Source organism: Pseudonaja textilis, chromosome 7 (genome assembly GCF_049901715.1).
Source record: "Pseudonaja textilis isolate UNSWEBS1 chromosome 7, rPseTex1.2, whole genome shotgun sequence".
NCBI classification, from domain to species: Eukaryota; Metazoa; Chordata; class Lepidosauria; order Squamata; family Elapidae; genus Pseudonaja; species Pseudonaja textilis.
In genome coordinates this window covers 478774-501044 of record NC_141996.1, presented here as the reverse complement: position 1 = coordinate 501044, position 22271 = coordinate 478774, and the positions used below count along the sequence as shown (strand labels likewise).

General features: G+C 58.0%; 2 protein-coding genes across 2 annotated transcripts; one reads left to right on the top strand and one right to left on the bottom strand.

Moving 5' to 3' along the window:
* Positions 1-1617: 1617 nt before the first annotated feature.
* Positions 1618-20024, top strand: RRM1 (ribonucleotide reductase catalytic subunit M1). The gene is made up of 19 exons (XM_026721625.2): positions 1618-1765; positions 2665-2753; positions 3574-3751; positions 4412-4512; positions 5289-5348; positions 7174-7213; positions 9184-9345; positions 10438-10579; positions 10686-10769; positions 12731-12892; positions 13532-13611; positions 14218-14419; positions 14958-15107; positions 15840-16061; positions 16549-16625; positions 16771-16906; positions 17559-17654; positions 18660-18848; positions 19128-20024. Exons 8-19 carry the CDS (start codon positions 10454-10456, stop codon positions 19332-19334), a joined length of 1731 nt encoding a protein of 576 aa, XP_026577410.2. The 5' UTR covers positions 1618-1765; positions 2665-2753; positions 3574-3751; positions 4412-4512; positions 5289-5348; positions 7174-7213; positions 9184-9345; positions 10438-10453; the 3' UTR covers positions 19335-20024.
* A 1050-nt stretch (positions 20025-21074) lies between these two features.
* LOC113450448 (olfactory receptor 52K1-like) lies at positions 21075-22037 on the bottom strand. Its single transcript, XM_026721639.2, has one exon. The coding sequence runs from the start codon at positions 22035-22037 to the stop codon at positions 21075-21077; it is 963 nt and encodes a 320-aa protein (XP_026577424.1).
* Positions 22038-22271: the final 234 nt, after the last annotated feature.

Sequence of the window (22271 nt, the reverse complement as noted above, 5' to 3'; positions counted from 1 at the left end):
GGAGAGGAGCGGAGCGGAGGGCCCGGCAGAGGCTGCGAGGGAGGCGCAAGGTCCGCGCGGGGAATGGGGGGAGGGGGCGGGGGGCGCGCAGGAGGCGCTGCTTCTCTTGCCCAGGATCGCAAAGGGGCTTCAGACAGGAATCACTTCCCTCCAACGCTCCCCCACCGGCTCATCCAGGAGCCCCCAGGAGAAAACAACACCGGCTGCCTGGGCAAGGCACTTGTACAAGAACAGAGGGCAACCCCCCTCCCCAGCCCTGATGGTGTTCCCTAGTTGGGTCATGAAACGTCTGCAAGAAAACAACCCAGTTCACAGAGCACCAAGGACCCCACAGTCCTCCTCCTCCTCCTCCCTGTAAACCCCACTGCCTTCTGACACCGATAATACAGGGGAAGAGCCAAGTCAGGGAGCCCCAGGGACCGACATGTCAGTTTCTGGTCTGATGGGACTCTGCTCGTGGGGGCTCATGCCTGCCTTTCGAGGGGTCCCTGTGGGGCTGCCCCCAAAAACCTCCCAGAATGCAGCCAGCAGGGCAAGGGATGGGATCGTGGCTCATGGTGCCACCAGCTGCCCTGCCTCCCGAGAGGCCTCCAGGCCGGACGGAGGATGCTGGTTACTCCTATCAAGCCCCGGATGGCCCAGGATGGGGGTCCTGGACCCACAAGCTCCCCCCAGGAGGGTCTTTCCAGACTCCTTCCATCCCCTGGGGGACTTGGGACCGGCCTCTCCTGTGGGGACTCCTGCTTGAGCAGGGGGTCAGACTAGAAGACCTCCAAGATCCCTTCCCGCTCTATTCGGATTGATACTCAACTCCTTTCTATGGAGGGATTCTCCCTCTCCCCCTCTGCTCTCTGCCGGCGGCCCTGACGGAGATGCCTTGTTCTCGGGCAGGTCTTTTCGGTGGCTGCACGGCTGGGTGTTACGCCAGACGGTCTGCCTGAGCGGGTCTGGAGACGCTGCCACGGAACAAGAGGGAGTGAATGAAGAGAATTCTTTTATTGGGCAAGGGTGGTTGGACAAACAAGGAATTTGTCTGGGTGCAAATGCTCTCAGTGCACATAAAAGGAAAGATACATCCGTCCAGAGTCCAGAATCATCAGGTGCAACACTTAATGATGGTCAGAGGGTACAATAAGCCATCCAATCATACGAGGAAACAGTCCATAGAGACCGTAAGGATACAAGCGACAGTTAGTTGAACATAACAGAAAGTTAGTGGAGGGGTGAGGATGGCGGTTGTGGGAAGGGGCTCTGCCAGCAGCCCGTCGCCTCCTGAAGGTGGGGAGCCGCTTTCAGGGCTGCTCAAACGCAACTGGGGTGCAGCCCCCCTCGCGGGGTCCTGCCTGGGTTTGGGGGGTCGCCCCGGGAAGCGGCGGGAGAAAGCGCCCCAAAGAAACCGTCGGGGCGCTGCCGGAGGGGACCTGCAGGTGGCGCTGTCGCGCCCTGACTGCGCCGCGCTCTAGGAGAAACGGCAGGGCGGGCACCTCTTTCCCGCCTTCCCCGCCGGGCTGGAAGCGGCTTCCAGGTCGGTCCTGCGCACGCGCGAGCCCGGAGGGCGGTCCCCGTCAGCCGCCATGTTTATTCGGGGCAAGCGCGGCTGTTTGGGTGGTTGGGAAGCGGCCGGGCCCTCGTCCAAAAGGGCGGCGACGGCGTCACGCGGGGCGGGGCCACGGCGCTGGCGGGAAAGCGGCTGGCGGGCGATCGGCGGCGGCTGAGGCGGCGGAGCTTCTCGTCCGGACCGGCACCATGCACGTCGTCAAGCGAGGTGGGAGGCAGCCCCGGTCCCCCCTCGCGGACGCTGCCCCCACTTCACCCGGCGGTCCCGGGCATGCGGGGGGGGGGGCGGCTGCCTCCCACCCTCGCTGGTTGCAGGGCGGTGGGCCTTGTAGTCCCCGAGCGGGACCCTGGGGTGGGGGGTCCCGTCCTCCCCACCCCAGACTTCCCCACCTGAGCGCCCCCATTGGTTCTGTTAAGGCGGGGGGTCCTGCGAGGTGGGGTGGGGGGGTCTTAAAACGGGCTTTGTGGAGGAGCCCCCCCCCGCGCCTGGCAAGATCTGGGGGGGTCTTTCTTTCTCCCCCCCCCGCTTCCCTCCCCAAAGTCAGGCCTGCACCCCGCACTCCCCCCGCACAGTCCCACTGCCGCCGCCACCCCGGCCTTAAACCCCCCGAATCAGTGCAGACCCCCCAGGACGAGGCTTGGCCAGAGGGCCCAGGTCCTCCAGGTGGGGGGCAGGGCTTGAGGGGGCATCACGGGGGGTCTCCCGAATGGGGGGCAGCCTGTTCCCAAAGTCCAAGGAAGGGAGGAGGAGGACCCCTCCCTCTGCCTGGGAGCCCCCCCCAGCCCCGCGAATGCAGCCCCCCCAGAAGCCCCCGGAAGCGGGGAGGCTCGACCAGGGGGACTTGCAGGGCTGTGGGGGGGGCGTGGGGGTTTCTCATAGCCCGTCCTGAGAGATCCTGTAACTCCTGGAGGGGGAGCTTGTCCCCAAAGAGTGGGGGGCAGGAGTCTGGCTCCCCCCGTTCTGCCTGCAGGCGTCCCCCAGCTCCCTCCCCGGCCCTTAGGAGCGAGGGACCATGGGGCAGAACTGGGGTCCCCCCAGGCAGGGCTGCTCTTCCGCCTCAAGCCTCCTTTCGTTGCTCCAACGCCTGTCGCTTCCCCCCCTGCCAGATGGCCGCCACGAGCGGGTTATGTTCGACAAGATCACCTCCCGGATCCAGAAGCTCTGCTACGGCCTCAACTTGGATTTTGTGGATCCCGTGAGTTTCTTTCTCTCCGGCTCCTCTTTGGGTTCTGCCCTGGCGGGAAGAGGCTGCTGCCAGGCCTGGCAGGAAAGCGAGGGGAGCCCCGAATCTCTTGGCGGCATAGAAACGAAACGAAATGAAATAAATGGCACCCCAACAATGGTTTCCTATCCTGGATTTATGCCAGATAAAACTGGTATTAACAATACTGAGATGAGGGGGTTAGTTTGCTTCCAGAGGCTCTGTCTGTTTCTTATTTAGATGGACATCTGCTCTTAGGGATGGCTTGGATCAGCTGGAGGGGGGGTGGGGGGAGGAAGGGCACCTTTACAGGTGTGAAACCATCCCCTCCACGGAGGATACCGCATTAGCTCATGGCCTTAATCGATACTCAGCCTCTTACTTATTTGACAAATTTGTATGGCTGCCCAACTCAGACACAGTGACTGGGAGACTCACAACATTAAAATCCCACAACATAAAAATCCATATTCGATAGATAGGTGGATGGATAGGCAGGTAGGCAGGCAAATAGAGGAATAGAAATAGGTGGATAGAGAAAGATAGCAAAATAGATGATAGAGATAGAGATATAGATGAAGTTTGATCATGTGATCGGGGGGATGTGGCAATGGTAAGTTTGAGGGCTGATTGTAAGTCGTCTTTTTTTAGTGCATTTATAGCTTGGAACGGTTGTTGATTAAAGAGTTGTGAGTGGAGGATCACTGCACTGTGTTTCAGGGTGGCTACAGGAGGAAGATTTAGTAGGCTGTAAAAAGGCTACGCAGCTAGGAAGCCCGTTTGCCACGAATAAGAGCTCCCTTGTTTTGGCCAGGCTCAAATCACCATGAAGGTGATCCAGGGACTGTACAGTGGGGTGACCACGGTCGAGCTGGACACGCTGGCGGCGGAGACGGCAGCCACTCTCACGACCAAGTACCCCGACTACGCCATCCTGGCCGCGCGCATCGCGGTCTCCAACCTGCACAAAGAAACGAAGAAAGTCTTCAGTGGTGAGTGTTCGCAGGGAGGGGTGGAGACCCCAGGTGATTGCTGAAGTTTAATGTCAACGGTCACGTGACCATGGTCGCAAGCGTGGAAACAGTCACAAGTCGCTTTTTTCACTGCTGTGAAAAATGAACTAAGTGGACTGCTGTAAGTTGAGGAGTAGCTATACTATAAGAAGCTAAAAGTATAAGTATGCAATCAAATAATAACAACTGGGGCAAAGATTAACAGGTCATTTAAGACAGGGGTCTCCAACCTTGGCCTCTCTAAGCCTGGAGGACTTCAACTCCTGGGATCGCAAAGCTGGCTGGGGAACTCTGGGAGTTGAAGTCCTCCAGGCTTAAAGCGGCCAAGGTTGGAGACCCCTGATTTAAGGTGTTCTAAGAGACCCTAAGAGGTCCGTGCTGCAAGGGGCCAGCTGGGCTTTTCTAGCCTGCCCGGTGCCACCACTGAGAAGGCGAAAAGCCATTCTAGCTCCTTGATCTGATTTCCAAAGTTTGCCAAACAACCAGTCGTAACTCGAGGACCACCTGTGTTGAGGAAGAAGCGAATAGATAAGTGGGAAATGGGGTCTGCTGCCTCTGGGCCGCCATCTCGGTGTGGCTCCCTCCTGCCGTGGCTCATGTGGCCGTGCTGTGACCCGTTGTGCCTTTGCTGCTTTCCAGATGTGATGGAAGACCTCTACCAGTACGTGAACCCCCACAGCCGCAAACATTCTCCCATGATCTCCAAAGAAACCCTGGACATTGTGCAGGCCAACAAGGACGTATGTGCTGATTGAGGGGACCTTCTTTTGGGCAGGGGGAGACAGTGGGGGGGGGCTGTCCCTGGGGCTCTCTGAGCTGGGAGGCTTTCGGGCAGACGTTTCACGACCCAACTAGGCAACGGCGTCATTGCCAGAAGAGGAGGGGTGCGTGCTCTGTGTTACATCCATGGCCTTGCCTTGCCCGTGTGGGTGGGAGGGTTCTTGGGAGTTCCTTGGCTAGGTGGTTGAGAGAGCACCCCCTTCTGGCACTGATGCGGTTCCCTGGGGGTCACGGAAACATCCGCGGAAAGTAGCCAAGCTCAGAGGGCGCCAAGGGCCCCACAACGAGTCCTTCTGCTTCCGCGGAGCAACAGATTCTAGCCCCGTGTGCGGGAGAGATGGGACAGGCTCTCTTGCCCTTTGGGGCTGGTCATGCTGACGTTTCCCCTGTGATGAGCGCAGACGGGGGCTGCTCTTCCGGCAGGGCCTCGTGCCCAGTCCTGGCCCTGGAGAGGCCCTGGGTGCCTTAAGGCGAGGGGTCTCCGTTGGCAGTCACCCCGGTCAGACCCTTCAAGAGCAGCGACACAGCCCGGAAGCCAGGAGGCCTCCATCCCCCCCCCCCTTACAGAGAGGAGGAAAAGCGGTTTCGGAAGTCAGAGTAGATCCCCCACACGGGGCTCTTTGAAGTTCAGCACATTTATGAACAAGAGGGCTGCCTGTTGGAGCTCCGGCGGGCTGAGGGCCAGTCTCAGCGTCGAATCTGATGATCCTGTTGTTTTTCTCACTTCCCCCCACAGCGACTGAATTCTGCAATAATCTACGATCGGGATTTCTCCTACAATTACTTTGGCTTTAAGGTAAGGTGGAAGTTTTGTCTATTCATTTAGTGGTATCCTGTCTTCTGTCACGGTTACAAATAACTGAAGCATTGTGTATTGCAAACACACACAATTCTCCTTCCTCCTCTGCGTTTCACCCCCCCCCCAAACAACTACGCTGTGATGTGGGCTGGGCTGAGCGAGAGGGGCTGGCCTGAATTCACCCATCTGGCTTTCAGGTGGGCCTCAAACTCATTCTCTCCCGCTTTCTAGCCTAGCGAGGGGGTAGTTGGAAGAATCACGGAGTTGTGGAGGGGAACTTGGAAGACCATCTAGTCCAGCTCTATGTAATATGCAGGAAAACTATTTAAACCCTCCATAACCAGTGATTGTCTAGCCTCTTCTTCAAAACTCACAATCTCTCTAGAGACACGCTTCTTTTCTCCCAAAAGTTTCCATCAGAAAACTTTTCCTTGTGTTTAAAGCCTGCCTGCCTTCCTTCCTTCCTTCCTTCCTTCCTTCCTTCCTTCCTTCCTTCCTTCCTTCCTTCCCTCCCTCCCTCCCTCCCTCCCTCCCTCCCTCCCTCCCTCCCCTCCTTCCCTCTCCATTTTCCTTCCTTCCTTCCTTCCTTCCTTCCTTCCTTCCTTCCTTCCTTCCTTCCTTCCTTCCTTCCTTCCTCTCCATTTTCCTTCCTTCCTTCCTTCCTTCCTTCCTTCCTTCCTTCCTTCCTTCCTTCCTTCCTTCCTTCCTTCCCTCCCTCCCTCCTTCTCTCTCCATTTTCCTTCCTTCCTTCCCTCCCTCCTTCCTTTTCTTCTTTCTCCTTCCTTCCTTTTTTCTTCTTTCCACAGCCAGAGGGCAGATCATTCTTGACAGGATAAGTATAGAAGAATGGAGGTTGATGGTCCCAGTTACTTACTGGTCCCCATTGCTGGTCTACCAGCCAACAGGGCAGTTCACATAACCTTGTATGCAACCATCTATCCTTGCTAGAAAATTGATGGAATTGATTGTAAACGTTTTAACAGCGGCTAGAATTGTATTTGCTAAGAATTGGAAAAATACCTACGCAGGAGGAAGTTATTAAGAAAATCATGGACTGTGCCGAGATGAGTCAATTGACATTTGAAATTAGAGAACAAGAAGATAAACAATTTTATATGATATGGGATTTATTTTATCAATGGTTAGATAAAAAGACACGGTAAAGAAATAGATTAGTAAGCCTTACAATAAAAGTTAATACATTGATATAGAATATGATATAAAATATATAACTATTGGCTGAATGTATAAGGTTAAATCATAATGAAAATTAGAATATCTCGTATAAAATGATGGAAAAATAGTTTAGTCAAATGAATGTTTAATAATTGATATTACATAAGCACAAGCTAGATTGATAAGGTGAGAATTTATATAACTTGTGCGTAACGGTAAAAAAAGGATAGCACAAAAGATTGTAACCAACTGATACATTGTGTGTATATAATTGAAAGAGGGTTTTATGTTTTTATGTTTTGTTTGTTGTAAAAAATAAAAAACTTCGTTTAAAATAAAAACAAGGATTTATAAGCTTAGTTTTACTTCTGGGGTGGGGTTTTTTTGGGGGGTGGGGGGGCGGGCATTTGAGGAAGGGCAGCCGGGAAGGCCTTCTCCAGGCCGAGGAAGAGCAGAGGGGCTGCCGGAGCTTTGAAGCCGCCTCCCGAGAGGCTCTGCCGGGGGTGGGGGACGGAGGATGTGGGGCAGTTCTGGCAAGCATATTTGGGGGCTGGCCATAGATTTAAAGGATGTTGTTGCTGATAAATGTCCGTATGGTTTCGTTCTCCCTTGGTGACCCTGACTTTTTTTAAAAAACACCTTTCAGACCCTGGAGCGCTCCTACCTTCTGAAGATCAATTCCAAAGGTTTGTGCCACGGGCTCAGTTCTTTGTACGACGGTCCTTAACCTGTTTTTTTTTTTGAGCTTTTGAGGAAACCTGGGCGGCGCCTTTTGGGACTGCCGGGCATCGAAGGGACTCCGCCAAGCGAGAACCAGTTGAACTCTGATTCCTCAAAAGGTTTCTGGCCGTTTCAGAAGCTCAGTGGCCTTTCCATGCCCCAGTTCCAGCTACCGGCCTACGTGGCTGGGCCTCCCGTGGGACACCCCCCCCCCCCGCAGCTCGCCAGATTCCCCCCGGTTGAGGTCCTGGACGAGTTGGCCGCTCGAGGCCGCTTCCCTAGAACTGCAATTCACGGAACTTCCTGCCTTTTCGTAACACCTGAAAAAGGGGCGGGGCCAGCCCAGCTCTCCTCCCACCTGGGTGGGTGCCTCCCTCGTGCAGGTAGTTCTTGACTTACGGCCACAACCGGGGCCAGAATTTCTGTGGCTAAGTGAGGCATTGTTAAGGGAGACACATCCGATTTCACAACTTTGGCCAGGGTTGTTGGAATCCCTGTAGTTGTTAAGTGAGGCACATGGTCGTTAAGTAGATCTGGCTTCCCCCGTTGACTTGGCCTGTTAGAGGCTGGCTGGGATGGTCACTCACGGTAACCGCTTGACCCCTGGGGCCCTGCAGCCGTGGTCAATCCAGTTGGGAGCCCGAGCTTGCAAATTTCAGTCATGCAACTTGTAGGGATGCTACAACGGTCATAAGGGTGAGGACCAGTCGTAAGTCACTTTTTAAAGTGCTGTTGTAACTTTGAACAGTCAGTGAACAAATTGTGGTAAATCCAGGGCTACAAATATTGATAATACCAGGTTTTAGACTTATTTAAGAGGATAACAGTTGGAAGGGACCTTGTAGGTCATGTAGTCCAACCCCCCCTCCCCTCCCCCAAGCAAGAGCCCCGACACTCCAGTCTCTTCTTGAAAGTCTCACGTGATGGTGCTCCCACAACTTCCGAGGGCAACTTCTCTTCCATCGGTTGATGGTTCTGTCAGGAAATTCCTCTTCCTTATTTCCAGGCTGAATCTCTCCTTGGTCAGTCTCCACCCATTCCTCCTTCTCTGGCCTTCAGGGGCTTTGGAGAAGAGCTGGACCCCCTCTTCCTCCTCCTCCTCTCTGGGGCAGCCCCTCCCTCAACTCTTGGAAGGCTGCTCTCCCGCCTCTCCCCTAGACCAGCCAGGCCCAGTTCCTGTGCTTGAGCCTCCCTCCAGGCAGGGGCCGCTTAAGGACCCTCCCCACGCAGGCCGAGGGGAACGCTTGGTCCTTATTTCCTGGTCAGGCCTCGGCCTCCCTGCCCCTCTGGAAGCCCCCCCTCTTCTTCTGGGGCTCCCCTGGGGTCCTTTGGCTCTTGCCAGCCCCGGAGGCTCTCCTGACCCCTCCACTCGCTCTTCTCGCCTGGCTTTTGTGGATAGAGGGGTGGGAGTTGTCCCCCCGTCCCCTCCCGGAGCAGTTCTGCCACCTTCTCTGGCCTCCAAAGGCACCCGAATCAGGTGAAAGGCAGCCAGCCCTCCACTTACGACCGTAATGGGCCTTGCCCATTTGGGTTGACAGTCGCGACAGTTGTGAAGCAGGTCAACACGACACCGACCCGATTTCGTGATCTTTTTGTGTGCAGTGGTGGTTGGACGAACCCCAGGGGTCAGTAAGCAAACGCCACGGTCACTAAGTGAACTCATGGTTCTCTACGGGGTGCCCAAGTCCAGATGTAAGCGCTGCTTTGCAGCAAAAAGACATGACTGCAGGGTGTGTGTGTGTGTTTGTGTGTGTCCCCAAACTTTGAACCTGGGTCATAAGCCAAGGACTAAGTGTAAGCGTGGAGACAGGTCTCTCTTACTTGGCCCAATAGGTGAGGCCTACCTGTCGCAGCCTCGCCCTGGGCTCCTCCTCAGGAACGTCTCTCTGCCCCCACTGAAAGCTGTCCCCCTTCTCTGCCCCCCCCCTCCCCGCAGTGGCCGAGCGTCCCCAGCATATGCTGATGAGGGTCTCGGTGGGGATCCACAAGGACGACATCGAGGCGGCCATTGAGACCTACAACCTCCTGTCTGAGAAGTGGTTCACCCACGCCTCCCCACCCTCTTCAACGCCGGCACCAACCGCCCTCAGCTCTCCAGGTAAGCGAGGGGGCTGGCTGAGCAACGGGCAGGAGCTGCCGGCACCAAACAGCCTGGAAGGCCGAAGAAAATGGGGGCTTAGAGCCCCGCCTGCTCTTCATCGGGGGTGCAGCTCACGTGGCCCCAGCCAGAATTGGGCATCCTGGTTCCATTGCAGCACCTGGAGGGCAGCAGCCAAGATGGATGGAAGGACCTCTTTGGTGTTTCCAGGGATGGCCTTGGGTCCTCCTGCTGCAGTCGGCTGATCTGCCGCCTCCCAGGGCTTTCTAGCCCCCTCTAAGCGGTTGACAGAGGTCAGCCTACTGGCCCCGCAACCTGGGTCCTCATTTTACCCCCTTAGGAAGGACGGAAGGCTGAGCTGACCTTGAGCCAGTTGGGATTGACCGCCTGGCTGTGGGCAGAGTCAGCCTGCAATGCGGCACTCCAGCCGCTGCGCCACCAGGGCTCTTGTCATCCGCAATCCCTTGTTGGGAAAAGGGCAGGATAACTTGGGAGTTGTGGCCTTGGGGGATTTCTCAAAGTTAGTTTGGTTAGGAAAGACCTTGAGTTTTCAGAAACAGAGTTGTAGCCCTTCGTTTGGCCAACTGTGGTTAGATTTACAGGGGATTTGTCTCCGGTACAGAAGTCCTCAGTGTACTTGAAAACAACAGAATCTAATAATGATGGTGATGGTGATGGTGATGATAATAATAATAATAATAATAATAATAATAATAATAATAATAATAATAATAATATTGTACAGCCAATAAAGGATAGAAGCCAAGGTAATACTAAGAGGGATAAAAATCCTGCCCTAGGGGTTAATGGACCTAAGGATCAGACCAAAACCTTCGCCCTCACCCAGTTTTATCTGCCGGGAGAGTTTGGGGCTCCGCAGAGGGAGGGCACGAGGGAAGATGCTGTCCCTGGGCCTGCTTGTCTGGCCACGCAAACGGACAGGCTCTGCCGGGCTGCCTAAGCAGCTAGACTGGGCCTGGGGAGCGCCGCCCTCGCGCGGGGACACCTGTCCAGGGCTCAGGGCTCCGCCTGGGCTGGGAGGGGAACTTGCGGCACCGGCGCCTGGAAACCTGCCTGTTCCTTCCCCTCCAGCTGCTTCCTCCTGTGCATGAAGGACGACAGCATCGAGGGCATCTATGACACGCTGAAGCACTGCGCGCTCATCTCCAAGTCTGCGGGCGGAATCGGGGTGGCCGTGAGCTGCATCCGCTCCACCGGCAGCTACATTGCTGGGGTGCGTCCGCCGGCCATGGGCCGATTCTGGTGCTGGGGAAGGCAACTGACCCGGAGCAGAGCAGACGGATCCCTCTCACTCTCTCCGACCTCTCGGGTTTTTTCAGACCAACGGCAACTCCAACGGGCTGGTCCCCATGTTGAGGGTCTACAACAACACGGCTCGCTACGTGGACCAAGGGGGAAATAAGGTAGGCGGCCTTCTCCCCAGGGGGCGGGGGGGTGGGTGGGGTGGGGGCGAGGAATGATGGCCCCAGGGTCTCCTCCTCAAGCCTGGTTCTAAGGCCTGCGGACTCCCAACCCCCAGAACGGCTGGCTGAGGAGCCCTGGGAGGGGAAGGCCACGAGGCTTCAGGTTGTCCCTGAGGTTGGAGGGCCCCTCTTGGTAGCCCAGAGTAGAGCGGAGTGGACTAGAATGGGAAAGAATAGAAGAGGAGAGGAGAGGAGAGGAGAGGAGGAGAGAATGGAATAGAATAGAATAGAATAGGAAAGAATAGAATAGAATAGAATAGAATAGGAGAGAAGAGAATAGGAGAGGAGAATGGAATGGAATGGAATGGAATGGAATAGAATAGAATAGAATAGAATAGAATAGAATAGAATAGAATAGAATAGAATAGAATAGAATAGAAGAGGAGGAAAGGAGAGAGTGGAGTAGAATAGAATAGGAGAGAAGAGGAGAGAATGGAATGGAATGGAATAGAATAGAAGAATAAAATAGAATAGAATAGGAAAGGAGAAGAGAGAATGGAATAGAATAGAATAGAATAGGAAAGAATAGAATAGAATAGGAAAGAACAGAATAGGAAAGAATAGAATAGAAGAGGAGGAGAGGAGAGGAGAGTGGAATAGAATAGGAGAGAAGAGAAGAGAAGAGAAGAGAGAATGGAATGGAATAGAATAAAATAGAATAGAATAGGAAAGAAGAGAAGAGGAGAGAAGAGGAGAGGAGAGAATGGAATAGAATAGAATAGAATATAGTATTAGGGATACACCCTAGCAGAATCTGCACGGCAGTCAGGCAGGCAGGCAAAATATGTGAGATAAACCTTTTTGTAGCTTACACTCAGTAAAACAGACACACTGTGCTAGTTAAATAGTTTATTCCAGTAAGAGTTTTAGCATAGTCAAAACAGTCCATATATCATTCACTAATTCAGTCCGTTCGGGGATTATTCAGTTGCAAAGTCCAGTGTCGAAAAAAGAGGTCAGTAAACTTACAAATATCAGTCCAGTAATATATCTCCTCGCAATCCATCAAACCAGTCAATCATCAGCAATCAATCAGGTTCTCTTGCTCCCTCTTATGGCGGTTCACAACCGCACCCAAAATTACATGCTTTGCAGTTTAAAGTGACACACTCTTAAACTTACAATCATAGTTTATATATATTATTTTACCCAAACTACGTTAGGTAACCTTGTTATTCCTAACAAATAGAATAGATGAACAGAATTGGAAAAGGAATAGAATAGAATAGAGTAGAATAGAATAGAAATATAGAACAGAATAGAGTAGAATAGAAATATAGAATAGAACAGAATAGAACAGAAGGGAACGGAATAGGGGAGAATGCTTGGTTGGGCAAGGGCGATTGGACACTCAAGCCCTGTGTCTCTGGGGCAGAAGCTCTCGGGGCGCCTGAAAGGAAAGATCCATTTGCTCAGGGGGGCTTGTCCCTGGCGAGGGGTGACGTGGGGAGGAGGGCAGCCAAGAGGATGAGGGGCTGGAGGCTAAAACCTCGAAAGAAGCAGCTGCGGGAACCGGGCCTGGCCAGCCGAGAGGAAAGGAGGGCGGGGTGACGTGAGAGCAGCCTTCCGGGCCTTGAGGGGCTGCCCAGAGAAGGAGCGGGGAGGCCGGTTCATCCTCCGAAGCCCCCGAAGGGGTGGGGGGGAAGCAGCTAAGGAGGAGCCTCCGGACCGTGGGAAGGAGGAGCCCCCCGGGGAGGAGCCTCCGGCAGGAGTTGCGTGCCAGGGCTCCGGGAAGAGGCTGGGCAGCCGCCGCCTGGATCTCCTGTGCCCGGGGCGAGAAGGCCTCCGAGGCTGGCGGGCCTGGGGGTTTGGGAAGAGGCCCCAGAGACGCCCCCCCCGGGCAGAGGGGAAGGGCCTTCTGGATGCGTCTCTTGACCGGGCCTCCCCTCCCTCCCCCCCAGAGACCCGGGGCCTTCGCCATCTACCTGGAGCCCTGGCACTTCGACATCTTTGCCTTCCTCGACCTGAAGAAGAACACCGGGAAGGAGGAGCAGAGAGCCCGGGACCTTTTCTACGCCCTCTGGATCCCGGACCTCTTCATGAAGCGGGTGGAGAACAACCAGGTGACAGCAGGGGGGGGGCAGCTGGGGGGGGGCGGGGGGGGCGCTGGGCAAACGGCATCCTCTCCTTGGGGGCCTGGGAGGGGCCGGCCTTATTCCCCTGGGCGGGTCTCTGCCTTGAATGGACGCCCGTTCAAGGCTTCTATCAACGCCTGAAGGTTACACCTGCGGAAGGAAAGCGGATGGGCAGTCCTCGCCTTATGACCGTCCGAAGTTCTGCGGTCCCCGCCCCAAAGTACCCATAATCCGGTTCGGATGGCTGCTCCCTCAGGGTCACCTGGCAGGGCCCTGCGGTCACCGCCGTTCCTGTTACACCCTTCCAGCAGAAACATCCCATGGCAAACAGTGGCAAACTCTTTACGGCCTTGGGGTTCGCCTTGTGGCGAGGGTGTTAAAAAAGGTGGTGAAATCGGGTGCGTGGCAGCCCCGCCCGGGGCATGAAAGCCACCTGGGTGACGTTGGGCTAGGCGTTCATTCTCGGCCCACCCAGGACAAGGAGCCGCGGGGGGGGGAGCCAGCCTGGGAACGGGGAGACATTTCCCGACAGGGAGGAGAGTCCGGTGGGGGTCCTTGCCCCTCTGCCTTCCTCCTGGGTGGGGGTCTCCAGCCCACGGGGTCTGAGCCTTCCCCCTCCCTCCGCAGGACTGGTCCCTGATGTGTCCCAACGAATGTCCTGGCCTGGACGAGGTCTGGGGAGAGGAGTTTGAGCGGCTCTATGAAAGGTAGGGGGCTGGACCAGGGGGAGGGGATCCACGGGTCGCTCCGCCTGGGCAGCCGGACGGGGGCCTCCTGAGGGAGCCACGGCGGGGTCGGGTGGTGAAACTAAACCTTGAACAATGCGTGTAAAATCCTCTGCGCTGGGAGGCGGTTCAGTCACCCAAGAAACGCGGCCAGGAAAGGCTGAACCGTTACTTGACCCAAAGTGGGGGAGGGTTCTGTGTGGAAGACGAGGCGGTGGGGGGCTGAAGTGGTTCTGGGGGTGTCCGTAAAGCTTCCCCCGTCCTTCGGGGCCTCCCAGGGGCCCATCCAGCAGGCTAGGAGGGGGCTCAGAGGGGCCGCCAGCGAGGAGCTCTTGGGGGCTGAGGGTTTGCAGTGGGAGGTGGGTGGGAGGCGGCTAAGGGCCCCGGTCAGGGGGCTCTGGTGGGAGGTGGGGGCCCTTCTGACTGGAGAAGGGGGGGCAGGGGAGGGGAGGGGCATCTCCCCCGGCATGGGTCCTCAGCATGCCCTCCTCCCCGTTTCACTGGGGGGGACGGACACCGGTGGTGTGGCTGTGCTGAGGCTGGGCGGCGATTGAGGAGCCCCCGGGGCCCCTGCGCTTGTCCCCACAGCTACGAGAAGCAGGGCCGGGTGCGCAGAGTGGTGAAGTCCCACCAGCTCTGGTACGCCATCATCGAGTCCCAGACGGAGACGGGGACGCCCTACATGCTCTACAAGGACGCCTGCAACCGGAAGAGCAACCAGCAGAACCTGGGCACCATCAAGTGCAGCAACCTCTGCACCGAGATCGTGGAGTACACCAGCAAGGAGGAGGTGGGCTCCCTCCCCCTTCTGCTCCTCCTCCTCTTCCTCTCTCCTCTTCCTCCCGGGCTCTCCCCTCGCTTTCTTTTCCCTGTCCTCCCCTTCTCCCCCCTCCCCTTTCTCCCCCCTCCCCTCTCCCTTTCAGCCAAGCCCAAGAGGGTGCCCAGAAAGCGGGCTTGGGACCTGCCTGCCACAAACCTCCCTGGTTCATTGACTGGCCAAAAGCCCCTGAGTGGGGGGGGGAGGGGGGGAGCCTTCCGTGGAGAAGCGGGAGGGGAGTCAAGGCCGGTCCTCCCCTCCCCTCCCCTCACAGTGTCCCCCGAGGAGCCGGGCTTTGGCCAACGTGGTTTGGGAGGCGTTTAAGGGGACCCCCTCCATGAAGGGACATAAACGCGGGACCCCCTGCCTGGGCCGAGGCTGGGAATCCGGGGGCTGGGAGGCCCCAAGGGCCAGGCTTTCGTTGGGCTGGGGGGGGGGTCTCCAGGGGCGGAGGGGGCCGCCCGAGTGGCCTCCCCTCCCGTCAGAGCCTCTCTCCGCTTGCACCACCCAGGTGGCCGTCTGCAACTTGGCCTCCCTAGCGCTGAACATGTACGTGACGCAGGAGCCCAGCTACGACTTCCAGAGGCTGGCCGAGGTCACCCAGGTCATCGTCCGGAACCTGAACAAGATCATCGACATCAACCACTACCCGGTGCCGGAGGTACGTGGGAGCCGCCCCCCCCCTCTCCCTCCCGGGGGGGCTGGGTCGCCGGTCGTGACAGTCACTAAGCGAGGCGCCCACGGTCTAGGTGCCGGGAAACCAGCCGCCAGTCAGGCGGGGAGATCGTTTCCTGCCGGTTTATTCTGTCGGGAGCCGTTATGGAGCCCCGTCCCCCGTTTTCCGCCGGCCCTGGGCGGCTCCTAGTCGAGCGTTAAGAAAAGAGGTTGAATCGCTTTCAAAGTGTGAGGGTGCTGAGAAGCTTGGGGGGGGTCGGGGGGCAGGGCAGGGGGGCCCAGGGGTCCTTTTCCAGGAGGGGGCTGGTTTTTCTCTGAAGGTGTTTGGCTTCTCCTCCAAGAATCCTCCCCTTGCCCACCATCCAGTCTGAGCTGAAGAAGCTCCTGGGGTGAGAAGGAAAACGTCTTCAAAGAAAACCTGGACGCTCCAGTTGCCTCTTGCAAACTCCCCACCCCCCACCCCCCCCGACCTTTGGGGCGACCTGCCACCCCCGATCCCCTCCCAGCGCTTGGGGGAAGGCCGGTCTCCAGGGCCAGGCCTCAGCGGGCAGAGGGGGCTGTGGGGAGGCCACGGAGAAGGCCCCCTTCCCAGCCCCCCTCAGGGGGCAAGGTTTAGGGGAGGGGGCCCGGCCTGGTGAGGCTCCGCACGAGCCCTTCCGGGGGCCCCCTGAGGCGAGGCCGGCTGAGCCCTCCTCCCCTCTCCTCCCTCCCTCCCCAGGCGGAGACCTCCAACAAGCGCCACCGCCCCATTGGCATCGGGGTGCAGGGCCTGGCCGACGCCTTCATCCTCATGCGCTTCCCCTTCGAGAGCCCCGAGGCCCAGCTGCTCAACCGGCAGATCTTCGAGACCATCTACTACTGGGCCCTGGAGGCCAGTTGCCAGCTGGCCAGGGAAGACGGGCCCTACGAGACCTACCAGGGCAGCCCGGTCAGCAGAGGAGTAAGTGGGGGCTTCGGACTGGGGGCTGGGTCTGCCTGAGGTTGGAGGGGGCGGCCTAAGGCCTCTGGAGTCCCACTGGAAAAAGAGGCCCTTTTGGTCTCCCTGATCTTGGGAGGCGGAATTCGGACTTCTGGGCCATCTCGGCCCAGGGCGGTTCCTTGGGGTCTCTGAGCTCGTGACCCGCCTGCTAGGGAAGGTCATATGGGATGGCCGCGGCGGCGGCGGCACCAAGGATGTTACCTAGCTGACACACGAAATGCCTGCAAGGAGACATCTGAGTGCAGCGGGGGGGGGTTACCTTCTTTTTTCAAACCCAGAGAATCTCTGCAGTGTCCAGTTAGATGGGCAGAGCCCCCGACCCCCCTTAGCTCCCGGCAAGGAAATTTGGGGAATGGGCACCCTGCCTTGGCAAGCCCTGCTCAGTGGGGGTGAGCTGGCTTGTTCCGGTATGAAGGGGGCTCCCTCCCTCCCTCCTTCCCTCTCGCAGATCCTCCAGTACGACATGTGGGGCGTGACCCCCACAGGCCTCTGGGACTGGAGCGCCCTGAAGGCAAAAATTGCGCAGTGAGTAGTGCAAGGCCCGCGTGCCCCCCCTCCCCCCGGCCTCCTGCTGCAGAGGGTGGGGGCCCTGCCCAGCCCAGCCGGGGAGGGGGCCCTTGGTGCCTGCTGGGCCCCTGCCAGCCCCGTTTCTCCTGCCCGTCTCTTCCAGGTATGGGGTCAGGAACAGCCTCCTGGTAGCCCCGATGCCCACGGCCTCCACGGCTCAGATTCTGGGGAACAACGAGTCCGTGGAGCCCTACACCAGCAACATCTACACCCGCCGGGTCCTCTCGGGGGAGTTCCAGGCAAGGGCCGTCCCGAGGAGCCTCGGGAGGGGGGAGGGAGGGGGGGAGGGGCCCCCGGGTCCAGGGCTGCGGGGAGGAAGAGGAGGAAGGACACGGCCGTCCCCTCACTGGGGCTGGGAGGCTCCGGGCGGCTGCGTGCAGAATGCAGCCAGTCCTCGACTTGCGACCACAGGCGGGCCAGGATTTCTAAGAGTGGCTAAGCAACTGGGGGCGTTAAGTGGGGCGCATCTGATTTTCCAACCTTTTTTGACTCGGTGCTTAAGTAAATCACTGCAGTTGTTCAGTGAATCGTGTCATTAAGCAAATCCAGCGTGTCCCCCCTGCCCCCCTTGACCTCTCTTGTGAGAAGCCGGCTGGGGAGGCCGCAGAGGAGGGCCATCACCTGGCCCCTGGGGGACGCTGCAGCTGCGGCTGTCACATGCACGGAGGGGTGTGTGTGTGATCCTCAGTGCCTGGTTCCCTTTCTTCCAAGGCTGTTGAAATTCCCAGTGGTCACTAAAAGAGCGGTCGTAAGTCGAGGACTGCCTGCAGGAAACAAACTGCCTGCCTCCCCCAGAGAAGGGCGTGGAAGTGGGCGTGGGCCACAGTGGGGGGGGGGGGCGAAAGGGAGTGGCTGGTGCCTAAGGCGACTGCTGGGCTTTGGGGGTTGCAGATTGTGAACCCCCACTTGCTGAAGGACCTGACCGAGAGGGGCCTGTGGAGCGAGGAGATGAAGAACCAGATCATCGCCTTCAGCGGCTCCATCCAGGTATGTCCGGCCGGCGGTCCCAGGTCCCCTGCGCTGGGCAGAGGCCCCATCCAGTTTCCGGCTCTGCCGCCCCAGAGGCCACGTGTGGGGCACCACCGAGCTCTCTCTCTCTCTCTCTCTCTCTCTCTCTCTCTCTCTCTCTCTCTCCCACACACACACACACACACCCCAGTTGCGTCCGAGGAAGCCGTCCGCTTACCCCTCAAGCCTCGCCTGGCGCTCTTTCCTCGTGGAATTGCCTTTCCCTTACCCGGGGACGGGGTGTAGGTTGCGCAGCGCAGGGCTGTGGTGGTCAGTAGGCGGGAAGGCAGTGTTTTCCCCCCTTGGGTCGGGGGAGAAAGGCTGCCCCCTGCTTTTGCAAGCGCCGCCTGGGTGGCCAGGAAGCTTTGAAAGAAGCCGAAAAGGGGCAGGAGACGGTAGCCGAAGGCCATCTAGATGAGCCGGCAAGGGCGGTCTTGGAAGGAGGCAGGAGGGGAGACACGCGGGAGGCCCAGATCCTTCCTCTCACGGAAGAACTCAGCCTCCCCACCCCTTGAAGGGATGCGCAGCCTGCACACGCCCAGCAGTTGCCGGGGGGATTTTCCACCAGGGGGTGGGGGGGAGACTGTCCCTGGGTCTGGTTCTTCTGGCATGCAGCCACCCCATAGCGCTGCCCAGAGGGGAGGAGCCGAAACGGATCCTGCCCAGGGCGTGGGGGGCCTGCGGGTATTTTCTCAGCCCCCCAGCCTGCCTCGTGCAGCGTACGGATCCTCCGTGGGAGGCTGGCTGCTTGCAGTGATAGGATGAAAACCGCCCGGAGCCCCTTAGTTGAGACAGGCGGGGCAGAACTTTAATCCGCCAAGGAAGCTTTGGCACAGGGGGCTCCCCTGCTGGGTCGCCCAGGCTTTCTGTCCGCGGCTGCCTGCCGAGAGGCCGCTGGGGCGCCCGGCGCTCTCTCTGCTGCTCCGAGCAGAGCTTTCCGGCCGCCTGGGAGGAGGCTCATCCTGCGGCTCTTCTGCCTTCCAGAATATCCCGGAGATCCCCGAGGACCTGAAGCAGCTCTACAAGACGGTGTGGGAGATCTCCCAGAAGACCGTCCTGAAGATGGCGGCTGACCGGGGCGCCTTCATCGACCAGAGCCAGTCTCTCAACATCCACATTGCGGAGCCCAACTACGGCAAGCTGAGCAGTATGCACTTCTACGGCTGGAAGGAGGTGAGCGCGGCGGGAACGGGGAGCAGGGAGCCGGCTGGGGAGGCCCGTGAGGCCCATTGCACCCCTGCAAACAGGCACCTCCGCCAGCTGTGAAGCAGAGCCCCGACTGTGTTCCCCAGTGGGGTCATGGTCAGTGGAGTCCCAAGTCTCCCAGCCGGCTTTGGTGCCTAAGGCGGGACTGGAACTCGCGCCCCCACCCCCCGCTTTCTAGCCTGGATGCCTCCACCGCGAAGACGGAAGCCGCGGCTCTCTGGGCTGATGTGTGCTTGCCTCCCGCAGGGCCTGAAGACGGGGATGTACTACCTGCGGACCAAGCCGGCGGCCAACCCCATCCAGTTCACCCTCAACAAGGAGAAGCTGAAGGAGAAGGCCTCCCGGGGGGACGAGGAGGAGGAGGAGAAGAAGGAGAAGGAGAAGGAGAGGAACACGGCGGCCATGGTCTGCTCCCTGGAGAACCGGGACGAGTGCCTGATGTGCGGCTCTTAAGGAGCCCCCGGGCCTCCCCGCCTCCCCCCTCCCAGCTAGGTTAGGTAGCTCCAGGTCCCTGTCCAGGGCAGCCAGGCCGGGGCGCTGGGCCTGTAGCCCCCCCGGCCCTGGCCTTCCCCGGGAAGCGGCCAGGCCAGGATTGGGAGGGTAGGTCAAGCGCTGCGGGGAGGGGAAGGGAAGCAGACCAAGACGGGGTCCGGCGGCTGCAGCCGGAACCTGTAAGTGCCTTTGAATAGCTGTGCGAGGGGCTGCTCCTTATTCAGCCCCCTCCCTCTCAGGAGGCGGGTTCAGCCGTGCCGAGCCTGAGCTGCTTTGATGACCCCTCCCCCTCCTGCCTGATCCCCTTCCTCCTCTCGGGCCCCTTCTGAGGGTCTGCTGCCCCTCCTAGCTGCCCCCCCCCCCATGTCTCCCTGGGTCCCTCTTTGGGGAAGGAGTTCTTAGAAGAATTTCTCCCTCGTCTCGAATCCCTGGAAAACTTTGCTCCGTTAAGGTCCCGACTGCCCTCGGTGGCCAGGCTGGGCTGCTTGGACTGAACCGGAGGAGGTTCCTCGACTTCACGGTGGGGTTTCCTAACAAAATCCGTGGCTTCCATTTTGACTATTTATTGTATATCGGCTACTCCGCCTGAAGACCTGAACCCTTGAGGCTTGTCTAAGATTCATCAATAAAGACTGAGTGGGGATGACTGAAGGGGCGTCCTTCGAGACCTTTGCGCACCTTCCCTGGTCGGTCACTTTGAGTTCACTCTGGGGGGGGGAGTCTGGATGAAGGAACTGCCTCCCCACGTTTGAGAAGAGAAGTGGGGGGTGGGGTCACCCTGTTCTCCAAGACAGGCAGGACAAGAAGCCACCGATGGAAGCGTAAGAAGGACAGAAACAAGGAGGAATTTCCGGACGGGGCTTGTCTCTGGAAGTTGTGGGGGCTCCGTCCCTGGAGCTTTTAAGAAGAGACCGGACAGCCGTTGGTCTGGGATGGTAGCCGTGCCCAGCCGTGGCCCTTTTAAGACTTGTGGACTTCGTGCTGGCTGGGCAGTTCTGGGAGCGGAAGTCCACAAGTCTTAAAGTTCCCAAGGTTGAACACCCTTGGAGTAAGGTCTCCAACTTGGGCAGGGGGTTGGACTAGAAGACCTCCAAGGTCCCTTCCACTTCTGTAACGGGTGCACAGGATTCAGTGACGCCTAAAAAGTCCAATCGTGAGTTTGCTTTCAACTGTTTAGGAGTCGAGGGGTTCAGATAGTCCATATGACAAGCAAGTGGTCAGTAACCACAGACGGTGGAAGACCCCCCTCTGAAGGCAAAGAACGGGGGGATCCTTGGTCCGGCCAGCCCTGGGGGAAGGAGGGGGCTTCTGGGCAGGGACCTGCCCTCTCCCACACCCCTGGAATCCTATTGGTCGGATCTGAGAGGAAACGTACCAGAAAGAATATTCTTGAGCAGGGAGACTGAAAACAGAAAGAAAGACATTACGAAGGAAAAGAGAGAAAAGGGCACTTGTTTGACCCATGCACGGATGAGGTTACCTAGTTTGGTAATGAAATGTCGGCAAGAAAACCACTGAGTTCAGAGAACACCGAGGAGCTCACAGTTCTGTTCTATTCCGTTTCATCTTAATACAAATACTTGGAGATATTTTTGGAAATATTTTAGAAACGGGTGAAAATCCACTGTCCCTGTTGCGAAGGGTCAGGGATTGTTTGTCCCCACACTAAAGAAAAGCCACTTTTACACAGTTTTGGGTAACTCACCCAGATTTGCGAAGCCCAGAGAGTTTGTTTCTCTGGAAAAGTTTCCGGAGGCCGGCTTTGATCTCTTTGGTTCTCATACCGTAGATCAAAGGGTGGACAGTCCAGGGGAAGAGCAGGTAGGTTGCACTGATGAGGTTGTGAACATCTTGGGGGGCCGATTGGGCGAGTCGGAAGATGATGGACGAAGAGAGGCGGGAGGAGTAGCTGATGACAATCACGATCCAGTGGGTGCCACAAGTGTGGAAGAGTTTGTGACGGACGTGGCCAGAGCTGATCTTCAGAGCCGTGTGGACAATCCGGCCGTAGGAAGCCAAGAGGAGGCTGAAGTCAAGAATGAATTCAAAGAGCCTTAAAGCCAAACCTGCCCTCTTGTTCACGGAGATGTTGCCGCAGGACAACCCCATGACGGCCATGTGTTCGCAGGCAAAATGGCCGATGACGTTTGACCGGCAGAACCTCACCCGGGAGGCCAAGGCCACCACCGGCCCAACCGTGCCAAGACTTCTCAGCAAGGAGAGCAGCGTCAGGAAGCTCAGGAGCTTGATGGTCATGAGTTCTGCGTAGCGCAGCGGGCGGCAGATGGCCAGGAACCGGTCCAGAGCCATCATCAGGAGGACATTGCAGTCCAGGAGGATGGTGAAGTAAAGGAAGAACATCTGCACCAGGCATTCGGTCAGGGAGATGTGGCTGGCGGGCAGCACCAGGCTGAAGAGCATTCTGGGAAGGATGGCAAAAGTCCCGATGAGGTTGACCGCCAGGAGCAAGGCGATGAGCAGGCACATGGGGGAGTGGAGGCTCTCCTCCGTCTTGACCGTGTAGATGACGACGGAGTTGGTGGCCACGATCAGGAGGAAGAGGCAGAAGAAAGGGAGGGCGAGGAAGGGCCGGAGCTCCTGGAGTCCTGGGAACGGGACCAGGGTGAATTCCATGTAGGAGACGTTGGCCGTGCTGTTCTGCATCTCCGCTCCCCTGGCTGGCAGGTTGATGGACCTCGGGGTCTTGGCTCTGAAAAGGAACAGTGGCCTTTGGGTCAATCCCAGGTTGGGTAAACCCTCGCAGAAGAAGCAGCAGCTGAGGTGAGTCAGAAGAGAGAAGCCGTTTTCGGCTTTGACCACTTGAGTGCAATTTCCAGGTGTCAGGAATCAGGCGGCCCTCTCTGTTCTGCATGGACCAGACTCCAGGAACTGGACTCC

What these genes read in the sequence shown, in the direction of transcription:
- RRM1 (XM_026721625.2), top strand. Translation starts at nt 10,454, where the DNA reads ATGAAGGACGACAGCATCGAGGGCATCTATGACACGCTGAAGCACTGC. An exon ending in AGCGGGTGGAGAACAACCAG is followed by an intron (nt 12,893 to 13,531) that starts GTGACAGCAGGG and finishes CTCCCTCCGCAG; the next exon opens with GACTGGTCCCTGATGTGTCC. An exon ending in GCAGCCCGGTCAGCAGAGGA is followed by an intron (nt 16,062 to 16,548) that starts GTAAGTGGGGGC and finishes TCCCTCTCGCAG; the next exon opens with ATCCTCCAGTACGACATGTG.
- LOC113450448 (XM_026721639.2), bottom strand. Translation starts at nt 22,037, where the DNA reads ATGCAGAACAGCACGGCCAACGTCTCCTACATGGAATTCACCCTGGTC.